At 42.7% G+C, this 12,068-nt stretch overlaps 1 protein-coding gene across 2 annotated transcripts in view; it reads right to left on the bottom strand.

The window, feature by feature from the left end:
* LOC149450041 (indoleamine 2,3-dioxygenase 2-like) overlaps positions 1–11,368 on the bottom strand; it is an 85,611-nt gene extending 74,243 nt beyond the window's left edge. For both annotated transcript variants that reach the window (XR_016315323.1, XM_089692474.1), the window contains exon 1: positions 11,258–11,368. Coding sequence is in view for 1 of the 2 variants with exons in the window: in XM_089692474.1 (XP_089548600.1) it covers positions 11,258–11,326 (69 nt within the window). In the remaining variant the exon portion in view is untranslated. The remainder of the gene's footprint in view (positions 1–11,257) is intronic.
* Positions 11,369–12,068: the final 700 nt, after the last annotated feature.

Below are 12,068 nucleotides of genomic sequence, written 5' to 3'. Positions count from 1 at the left end.
AGATTGGAAAGTAGTTTGCCATTCTTGTCCCCAAATTCAAAAACTCTACCCACCAGGGATCTGAGATCTAAATGGGTGGCAGAGGTTAAATGAAGAGACAAGTGCGTCTTGCCTGGGCAAGTAAACTAAAATTGTCTGAAGTTGGGGAGTCAGGAAAGGAAAGGATCTGCAAGGAGAGGTCCTGTCTAACCATTTTAATGGCTGATATACAGTTGTGTTCAAAATAATAGCAGTGTGTTGAAAAAAGTGAATAAAGCTCAAAATCCTTCTAATAGCTTTTATTTCCATACACACAAATGCATTGGGAACACTACACATTCTATTCCAAATCAAAACCTGAAGAAAAATATATCAAATTTGTGTTGTTCAAATTGAAGAAAAGTGAATATTAGACTGTTCAAAAAAAATTGCAGTGTTTGTATTCTTCTTTACAAACTCAAACATATAAACTGAAAAATGTTTGAAGATTTTGCTTTCCTTTGAATCACTTAATGAATATTTCGTTGTATAAGCACTGTTTCTGAGAACTGCTGTACATCTGTGTTGCATGGAGTCAACCAACTTCTGGCACCTGTGAACAGGTATTCCAGCCGAGGATGATTGGACTACATTCCACAGTTCTCTATTTCTTGGTTTTGCCTCAGAAACTGCATTTTTTATGTCACCCCACAAGTTTTCTATTGGATTAAGATCCGGGGATTGGGCTGGCCACTCCATAACGTCAATCTTGTTGGTCTGGAACCAAGATGTTGCACGTTTACTGGTGCGTTTGGGGTCGTTGTCTTGTTGGAACACCCATTTCAAGGGCATTTCCTCTTCAGCATAAGGCAGCATGACCTCTTCAAGTATTCTGATGTATTCAAACTGATCCATGATCCCTGGTATGCGATAAATAGACCCAACACCGTAGTATGAGAAACATCCCCATATCATGATGCTTGCACAACCATGCTTCACTGTCTTCACAGAGTACTGTGGCTTGAATTCAGTGTTTGGGGGTCGTCTGACAAACTGTCTCCGGCCACTAGACCCAAAAGAACAATCTTACTTTCAGTCCACAAAATGTTGCGCCATTGCTCTTTAGGCCAGTCAGTGTGCTCTTTGGCAAATTGTAACCTCTTCAGCACATGTCTTTTTTTCAACAGTGGGACTTTGCGGGGCCTTCTTGCAGATAGCTTGGCTTCACATAGGCATCTTCTAATTGTAACAGTACTCACAGGTAACTTTACACCTTCTTTGATCTTCCTGGAGCTGATTGTTGGCTGAGTCCTTGCCATTTTGGCTATTCTTCTATCCATTCAAATGGTAGTTTTTCGCTTTCTTCCACGTCTTTCAGGTTTTGGTTGCCATTTTAACGCATTTGTGATCATTTTAGCTGAGCAACCTATCATTTTCTGCACTTCTTTATATGTTTTCCCCTCTCCAATCAACTTTTTAATCAAGGTACGCTGTTCTTCTGAACAATGTCTGGAACGGCCCATTTTCCTCAGAATTTCAGACAGAAATGCACTGTAACCAGCATGTACAACATTTGCTGCCTTCCTTCCTTAAATAAGGGCAATAATTGCCACCTGTTTTTCAAAGAATGAATGATCTCACTAATAGAACTCCACACTGCTATTATTTTGAACATGCCCCTTTCAATTAGTGATTCAATTAAACAGAATCAGCAGCATGCATGTCATGACTGTCGGGTCTGTTGGATTTCTATTACTCTACTACACCTGCTAGTAAATTATTTGCCATGTAGAAATATCATTTCTACCAAAAACAGTGATTGATCAGATTAGTGATGTCTGACTGCTATTATTTTGAACACAACTGTATATACCCCTCGTACATGTGCTTTAAATGCATCCCACACCATGGGAACCAGGGCTGAGCCCTCATTAAATTCCCAGTATAGGAACATTGCAGGAGAGATCATTTCCCCAATCTTTAGGTCCTGTATCCACCAGTTTGTCAGACACCAGCAGCCGAAATGGCAGGCAGGTGATAAGGTGACACTATAGGCTCTATAGGGAATGAACCGATAAACCCACAAGTAAGTAGGAGATCACTAGCACCGCTGATAAGGCTCGGGCATTGCCAAAAATTAGGTCTATACAAGAGGCTGATTTATGCATGGTTGTGAAACAGGAGTAGGCTCTAGTGGACGGGTATTTCCATTTCCATTGTTCAGTGTACTCAAAAGCCTGAGCCCAGTGAAGTAAATCAGGGTTATGCGCTCTAAGGAGGTTAGAGGAATCAAGTTGTTCATGGAAAATCTAATTGAAATCACCCGCAATGTACAGTTGGGAAAACTGCAAAGGGGCTAGTTTTTCGTATATGGTATACAGGACCTGCTGGTTTAAGTGAAGAGGGATATAAACATTGACAATAGCAAACACAATAGCTCTGATTTCCAGTAACAGTATTATTTACGGCCCTGAGGGTCAGAGATAAGATGTACAATCTTGTATGCTAAGGATCTATTTAGGAGAATGGCAACTCCCCAAGCATAGCAGGAGTAAGTGGAATGAAATGTATGTTGAGTCTAATATCTTATTTCCCATAAGATGGGTTTCTTGCACGGGCAAGATGTGTGGTTTGTGATGCTTTAAATATTAAAACATAGGGGACTCAAAGATACATTTAAAAGAGTGCTTAACATTCTACAATATTAATTTCAACTCCATATAAGAAGAGAAACAGGAAAAGCCAAAACCAGATAGCCCCAAATTAGAAAACAATGCTCATCAGATAGCCCAGGGGAGTGCCTAAATCCAAAGACCCCAAGGGAAGTGAGTATTGGTGTCTTGTATATTGCAGACCAGATCAGTAATGAAGAATGAGCGTGCAATTTCAAAACAGTATACACCCTACTGACCATAATACCCCAACAGTCAGCTAGGCCAGTTTAATTCACAAAACTGGAACTGTAGCTTGGACGGTGAAGTCCAAACTGAAATAGAAAAGGAGGGTTCAATAGAAAAGGAGGGGGGGGTAAGTAGAACTTCCCAGTGTCTCATTGTGAAATGCTCCCAAACAACAGGAGTCTGAAAGGGGAAGGCAGTGTGAGTTGGGGAAAGCGGGTGGTAACAGTAGCGATGATCAAAAAATACACCCCAGCATGATACAAAAATCAGGTGTCCCCATGTGCAGGAGCCACAGCAGGCCCCAAACATAGAAACATCTGCAGCGTCATCTAGTTGAAATGAGCATGGCCGTCCAGAAGAGCGATGAGGGAGCTGAAAGAACAAAGAGAAGGAGTCCATGCCCCATAAACACAGGAGCGGTGATAGGGCATAATAAGTGCAAACATGGAGGAATCCTGTATAGATCTTACAGCAGCATGGTCAACTAGGAGTTCGCCTCGGGTGGGGTATCAAAGAATTTTGTTGTCCCCTCATGTTGCTTTCGCAGGCAACTCGGATAAAGCAAGCCATATTTGATTTTGTGGTCCTGCAGACGACGATGGTTATCGGTAAAGGGCTTCTGCTTCTTTTGCAGCTCATGAGAAATCCAAGAAAAGCATGATGTGGGCTTTGCCATATTGTAAGGAGGGATGCTCTCTGGCTTCCACTAGGATGTCTTAATACTGATAATTTAAGAATCGAACTAGGAAAGGGCGAGGGGGGGGGGGCCCAGTAATAGAGCAGCCCACTGGTACCTGGTGGGCCCTTTCAACCACATATATGGGGGAGACTTTGGCCAGATTTAGGAGATCTTTGAAAAAGGTCTCTGCGAACTCTGCTGGTCATTCCCCCTTCAGGTAGGCCCAGGACCCGTACGTTGTTACGTCGAAGACGGTTTTCAGCATAGTCAGGAGACTCTGATTCCCCACTCTCCTACATCTTGGTTATCAGGGCCTGTATCTTCTTGGCCAAGATGGCATCGACACGTGGAGTGGACGCCGCCACCGCCACCGCCGTTTGTCCTTTGCTCGACTGGGCTGCAGAGGAGCGATGCTTAGGTGGCATGTCTCTGGGAACTGTGCAAAAGAGGTGATGGTGGTATCCAAAGAAGAGCGTGGGGGAACCCTGGGTGTCTGGGATATATAGAAATTAGATCAGGATATCGGGAGCTCCACTCTGACGCATCTGCTCAGGTCCTCATCTGGCCATGCCCCCCCCGCCAAACACTTAAGGACTGTGTTAGAGTACCTGTTATCCTGCATAGTCAAGAGTTTATTACCTTGCAGCTTAGCCTCCTCACCATAAATTACTCTAGGTGACATAGCCATTATTCTATTGATACCGAGTTCACCGTCGCCTTCTGTTGCTCATTCCTAGTGGGAATACTACAGTTTATGCTCACCTCACCAAAACCTAAGGTGGCATTCCTACTACATTGTTTGATATCTGAAACTGTATGTGTCAATAAGTGTTCGGCTTTGTAATCTTCTGTCAATTGTGAGTACTCATATTCTCAATATATTTTGTGATTATACTCCAATGTCTCGAGTCTCATTTCAGGGTGACCCTGAGGCACTAGCCAAAAGTCATCAGTCTATGTCTATTGACGTGATAGAAAAGAATGAAGCGAGCGCTCCTCAAATACAAATAAATAAAATAAATAGAATAAAATAGCAAGCAGCTAAAGCACAGGAGGAAATCACAATCACCTCACGTCCTTCAAATGGTAAAATAATAGAGTGCAGCGCTAAATGAATAATCGTCAAAATTCGTCCAAAAGTTCATGCAATAAGTCAACTTATAAGTGGTAACAAATGAGCACTTCCACAGCTGTAGATATCTCATAAAAGCTTATGATCAAGGAAATAACAGAAATGCGCACTCACCGACCGCGCATAGGAAATACGCATGGTATTAGAACCATCCTAGGCATATATTAAATTATATTATAAGTGAATCAAAAACTCGCAGAACTAAATATCAAGAGACCCCATCACTAAAATAAAATGCAATATAATGTCACATAATTGAGATAAAAACTGTACTTAATACTAAAATATATAAATAATTTTAGTGATGGGGTCTCTTGATATTTAGTTCTGCGAGTTTTTTATTCACTTAGAATATAATTTAATATATGCCTAGGATGGTTCTAATACCTTCCATTTTTTATATGTATTGTCTCACATCTAGCAGTGAGTGACAGCAGCAGGAGCCAATGGCTCCTGCTTGCTGTCTCAGCCAATGAGGAGGCAGAGACCCGGAACAGCTGAGACTGTCATTCACATCGCTGGATCACGATAGGGCTCAGGTAAGTTATGAGGGGGCTGGGGGCACTGCAGCACACAGGTGTTTTTTTTATCTTCATGCATAGGGTGCACGAAGGTAAAAAACCTTCAGCCTTTACAACCACTTTAAGGTAAGAACAGAGGCCATACACAATGGTTGTGCTCTATGGCTCCTTATCCCAATTCCAGTCTGAATTTTCCAACTTATGAATTAAAATTTGCTTCATATGTGGCTGTTATCTGTATCTAACTGACACAAAGTATATGTAATGGGGCAAACACAGCTTACTTTATTAACTAATCTACATATTTCTCTATGTCCTGTTAAACGTCCTATCAGGGGTGGACTGACAACTCACGGGGCCCCAGGGCAATAGGGGATCATGGGGCCCCTGTGTCCTTGCCCAAACTCAAAAAAGCCTATGAAAAAGGTACCAGGGGCACTGCCCGAGTTTCCAAATGGTCAGTCCGCCCCTTCTTCCTATATTACTCTATTGTCGTCAGGATGCATAAACAGCAATATTTCAGGACAAACAAGGGAGCTGGAGAATCAGACACTGTACTCTGTGTTTAGTAGAAGCCCATGCCTCTACTAATCAGCCTTGCCCCCTTGTCCAGTGATCCAAACCACAGCACTAGGCAAGTAGCATGTCAGACTGCTGGAGACTCAGATCACTGCACTGTTAACCACTTGACCTCTGGAAGCTTTTACTCCCTTCATGACCAGGTCATTTTTTTTGCTATTCAGTACTGTGCTACTTTAACTGGCAGTTGCCCAGTCGTGCAACACTGTAGACAAATTAGATGTATATCTGTTTCACACAAATAGAGCTTTCTTTTGGTGGTATTTGTATCTAAAAAAAAAAAAACAAAACAAAAAAACTAGCTTTGATAAAACGGAAAAATGCCAAAATGTAAAAAAAAAAAAAAACAACAAAAACCCACATTTGTGTTAGTTTCTGTTGTAAAATTTTGCAAACAAATAATCTCTTTATACAGTACATTTAGGCCAAAATTTATTTTGCTACATTTCTTTGGTAAAAATAATAAAAACAACCCATATCAGTGTATATTATTTAGTCTGTTTGAAAGTTATAGAGTCTACAAACTATAGTATATACAGGTTATTTAAAACATGATCAATCTGATGTACGGACGCTCCTAGAATGCAGTACAAATATCCCCCAAATGACCCCTTTTTGGAAAGTAGATAGTCCAAGGTATTTAGAAAGAGGCGAGACTAGTTTTTTGAAGTTGTAATTTATTGGTCACAACTTTTAGGAAAATTAGGAAGTAAAATCAAATGTTTTTTTCCCCTTTTTTTCACGACTGATGTGGCAGTGATCAAGGATACAAACTGGTGACAGTATGTACAGTTGCAAGAAAAAGTATGTGAACCCCTTGGGATTACGTGGAATTTTGCATGAATTGGGCATAAAATGTGCTCTGAACGTCATCTAACTTACAACAATAGAAGAACACAGTCTGCTGAACATAATACTACACAAACATTAGATGTTGCCATGGTTTAATTGCACATAACAGGTAAACATTCACAGTGCAGGGAGGAAAAAGTTTGTGAACCTTTGGACTTAATAACTGGTTGACCCTCCTTTGGCAGCAATAACCTCAACCAAACATTTCCTGTAGTTGCAGATCAGACCTGCACAACGATCTGGAGTAATTTTGGACCACTCCTCTTCACAAAACTGTTTCAGTGTAGCAATATTCTTGGGATGTCTGGTGTGAATCGCTCTCTTAAGGTCATGCCACAGCACTTCAATGGGGTTGAGGTCAGGACTCTGACTGGGCCACTCCAGAAGGCGTATTCTGTGCTGTTGCAGCCATTGTTTTGTTGAATTACTTGTATGCTTTGGGTCATTGTCCTGTTGCATGACCCATCCTCTGCGGATCTTCAGTTGGCGGACAGATGGTCGTACGTTTTCCTGCAAAATGTCTTGATAAACTCTGGAATTAATTTTCCCATCAATGACAACAATCCATCCAGGCCCTGAGGCAGCAAAGCAGCCCCAAACCATGATGCTCCCTCCGCCATGTTTCACAGTGTGGATGAGGTTTTGATGTTGGTGTGCTGTGCCTTTTTTTCTCCACACATAGTGTTGTGTGTTCTTCCCAAACAACTTAATCTTGGTTTCATCTGTCCACAGTATATTTTGCCAGTAGTGCTGTGGAACATCCAGGTGCTCTTTTGCAAACTTCAAACGTGCTGCAATATTCTTTTTGGACAGCAATGGCTTCCTCCGTGGTGTCCTCCCATGTACTCCATTCTTGTTTAATGTTTTCCTTATTGTAGATGTGTCAACAAAAATGTTAGCATGTGCCAGAGATTTCTGTAGGTCTTTAGCTGACACTCTGGGATTCTTCTTTACCTCATGCAGCATTCTGCGCTGTGCTCTTGCAGTCATTTTTACAGGACGACCACGCCTAGGGAGAGTAGCAACAGTGCTAAACTTTCTCCATTTGTAGACAGTCTGTCTTACCGTGGACACATGAACATCAAGGCTTTTGGAGATACTTTTGTAACCCTTTCCAGCTTCATGCAAGTCAACAATTCTTGATCGTAGGTCTTCTGAGAGCTCTTTTCTGCGAGGCATGGTTCACATCAGACAGTGCTTCTTGAAACCGGTAAACCCAAAACAGGTGTGTGTTTTTTAAGGGCAGGACAGCTGTCAGCAACACATCCAATATCATCACACTGATTGGAGTCAAGGTTGGCTCACTCCTGGCTCCAATTAGCTCTGGGAGAAGTCATTAAGCTAAGGCCTCACATACTTTTTCCTCCCTGCACTGGGAATGTTTACATGTTATGTGCAATTAAACCACGGCAACATCTAATGTTTGTGTAGTATTATGTTCAGCAGACTGTGTTCTTCTATTTTTGTGACTTAGATGACGTTCAGAGCACATTTTATGCCCAATTCATGCAAAACTCCACGTAATCCCAAGGGGTTCACATACTTTTTCTTGCAACTGTACATTTTTTTTTTATTTTACATGCTGTCATCAGACTAATTCAGCTTCACTGTACTACTCTGAATATGGGGAGAGAGGGAGATTAGGGATTTTTTTTTTCCGCTGTGATTGCTTATTACAGTGATGATCACTATAACAGCAATCGTATGAACTGTCATGAATGGCTTTCCTTCATGATTCATTGTAAATGACATATTTACTGGCCTCTTCCTCTGCTCTCCATCCTTACACATATATGGATGCATGGAGATGGAAGCCTTCAGTGCAGTGGGAAGGGGGTGGCACAGAGACAGGGGGCATACGGGGGGGGGGGGGGGGGTATCAGAAGCAGTCAGAACAGGGAGGGTGGATCAGTGCAGAGCAAGAAATTACAAGACCAATGTTCTGTGTGTGTGTCTCTCCCTGCAGCAGCTGAAAGCCTGTGGGAGGTAGAGAAATCGGCTTTCAGCTGCTGTAGTGAGGGAGACTGGACATTGCTGTCCAGTGTGCACCATCACTGCTGTATAAGGGTGGCCTGAACGGGATCCGGAGTTCAGAGGTGCCGACAGAGTCAGCTGGGGACAGCAGAAAGTGGACTTATCTGTGTTTGACCGGATGGTGAGCTGCTGCTAAGCCCTTAAAGAACTGACCATACAGCCATCTAGTAGCCTTACTGCTGCCTGCAGGCTTGACTGGGACTATTCTATTGTGCACCAACGGTACAGCTGGGCCCCGACCCTAGCCTACTGAAGAGTTTGATAGGGCTAATAACTGTCCCTTTAAAAGCATCTACACAGAGACCTTTCCCTATTGCTTATGGTAAGGGGTACCACTCAGATGATATTGCACCATTTTATAGCTATTCTCTTAGAGTGCACTTTAAACTAGTTTTAGTATTATTATTCACACTGCAGTTAATGCGTATATGCACCGTTTGTTAATGAGGTTGTTTATTGATGAGCTAATCCCAGCCTAGTGGTACAGAACTCTACTCTAAGTTACAATGGTACAGTGATTATACTGTCTTGTGGCATAGTAATTACAACTTCTGTGTGTATTTTTATGCCACAAGACAGTATATTTTTATTCAAACCATCATTTATTCTAACCTGTACCAAGACACTGAATTAATTTACCACTAAACAGTGTTGTGTCTATTTCCTGGTGCTATATTTCACAGCATTAAGTGTAGCTATATTCACAGCTAGCAGTGACTTTTATACAAACAGGTGTGTCAGAGGGGCTAAGGTTGTGCTTGGAGTTGAGGCGCACAAGAGTCCAAATTACCAAGCGGCTCCTGCAGTAGTAGCACTGCACGTTACAAGCATGAACATACAAGAATGAATGGGGACAGACTGCAAGACAGTGGGAACACTGGACGTATAAAGATCACAGAAAGGCAATAGGAGATGCTTGCAAACAGACACCAGGAACAAGGGGGATACAGCCACAGAATCATGAGGAACCAGGGGCAGACTGACAACTCATGGGGCCCCCAGGCAATAGGGGAATAATGGGGCCCCTATGTCCTTGCCCAAACTCAAAAAAAGCCTATGAAAAAAGGTACCAGGGGCATCTCATGGGGCCCCCTACTGACCCCAGGCCCTCGGGCAGTGCCTGAGTTTCCAAATAGTCAGTCTGACCCTGTGAGGAACATTAGGGTCACTAGGGAGTCTCTCAGGACGTAAAACACTAGTGGTATAGGGGTCACATAGAATCTCCTCAGTAAGCCAGGGCCATGAGAAAGCACTGTGGTATACTAGGAGTCTACTCAGGACACCAGGGACATGGGGAAGCACTGGGGTGAACTAAGAATCTTCTCAGGAAGTTAGGGACATGGAGAAGCACTGAGGGTACACTAAGAATATTCAAAGGAAGCCAGACACATTATAAAACTACTCCACTAGGAAACACAGGAGCACTAGAAATCTTCTCCACTAAGAAATATGGGGAACACTAACATCTTGGGATTTGCTTGGCACACTAGCTGTTGCTCAGGCAAAGCCTGAGGGAATGAGCAAAGCTTGAATAGAAAGGTAGATGACCTGGACGTGTAGCTAAGCAAATCAACAAGTAGTTAACGAGGCTTGAACACGTCTTGTGGGATAACAGATAGCAGCAGAACCTTGAAAGTTAAAGCTATTGAGCATGTATCAACATACCTGCTGGTCTTTGAGATTAGACGAGACAGATCTGTGACACCAGGTAGGGTAAATGCATAGTTACATTTGGTCCAAGCTTGATCCAAGTTGGTAATTTTGGATAGCGTACAAGAGGGTTATACCCCGTCAGGTTTTCTTTGGGGGTTTTTTTGCCATTTGTGTTCAATTGGGGAGTCTTCTTTTGTCCCTTCACTTCCTGTCCCACAGCCAAAACAGAGACTGATAGAAAATCCCTCCAAAGTGAGGAAAATCTCTGGCTGATAGCACGGTCACTGGCGTTAGTACACCCAATGGAAGATTTCCATCCAGTGATAGCAGTAAAAGAGAACAGAGAGGTGAATCAGGGCACAGGCAGCAATAAAACAGTGATAGGTGTCCACTATATTTAAAACTAAAAAAAAAGTTTTGCTTTTAGGCCCCCTTTCACATGAAGGGTCCAATCAGGTCCAACTGTCACGTTTCCAGACAGACCTGATCGGCCAGTCCATTTACTCCTATGGACCGATAGGTGTAACCTGACTTGTGTCCATTTACACCATTCTACCCCCGGTCCAATCCAGTCCACTAAAATGGATAGAGGAGTTTGTTTACCCCCGACCTTCTAGACCAGGGGTGTCAAACTGGTGGCCCTCCAGCTGTTGCAAGACTACAAGTCCCATCATGCCTCTGCCTTTGGGAGTCATGCCTGTAACTGCCAATCTTGCAGTGCCTCATGGGACTTGTAGTTTCACAACAGTTGGAGGGCCACCAGTTTGACACCTGTGTCCTAGACAGAGCTGTGTCCATGTCCACCCTGCAGAAACTAAGTGGAAACAGATGGTTCATCCACCCCTTTCTTCCTTAATCAGCAGATAGATCTCCTGCTGATCTCAGAGGACTCTGACCTGTGTGAAAGGGGCTTTAGTTATCGTTTAAGCTTAAGATAGGTTTTTCTTACCAGAGGGTCCTGTAGGATGAATCCATATTCCTCAGAAACATAGCAATCTGCAAGAATTTGCTTTTCCATTTGTCCGCTTAGTCCTGGGCACGTCTGCTCACCTTAACTTCAAAATACCTTATGAGCACCCACCCCCGCCCCCTGTCCTTTTATATGAGGCCAATGTGCTGATGAGACTAAAGGGTCAGAGTCTGAAATCAGGAAAGAAAGGACAAGGACACTGAGGCTTAGAGAATGATAACAAAAAACAACTTTCCTGAGATGGAGTTTTTAACCAAACTGGAATATGCCTATCATTTTTCATGACTCAAAACTCTATACATGGCCTGTAAAAATAATGTTTGACCCCTTGGAAGTTTTTATGCTGTCGTAGAACATTTAATCAGTGGGGATTTCACATAGCTCCCAACTGTCCTTTATTTGGAGGTACTGTCCCTCTTTTGGAACAAAGTCCCTCTTTCCTTCTCATTTTGGTCTGATTTATAGGCCTGTAAGAAAAATGCACTATTTTCAGAGACTGTTATACAGTGCCAAACCTTATATCCAATTTCTAAATTGTTGCAGTATGAAGGAATAGTAGTGGTAAAAAAAAAGCACTTGTGGGTTTAAAGTGGTTCTAAAGGCAGAAGGTTTTTCTACCTTAAGGAATTCTATACATTAAGATATAAAAAAATTAAAAACTTTCTGGGTGCAGCTCCCCCGTTTCCCCTTATACTTACCTGAACTCCATCTCATTCCAGCAATGTGCTTGAGAGCTGCGGCTCTCCCAGGTCTCTCTCTCCATATTGCCTCCCACAGCAGTGGAAAGCAT

The sequence above is a fragment of the Staurois parvus genome, unplaced genomic scaffold (assembly GCF_062004578.1).
Source record: "Staurois parvus isolate SC_StPar_1 unplaced genomic scaffold, SC_StPar_1.0 ptg000586l, whole genome shotgun sequence".
Lineage (NCBI taxonomy): Eukaryota > Metazoa > Chordata > Amphibia > Anura > Ranidae > Staurois > Staurois parvus.
Note: the sequence above shows the minus strand (reverse complement) of the source record. Positions and strands in the feature narration are given on the sequence as shown.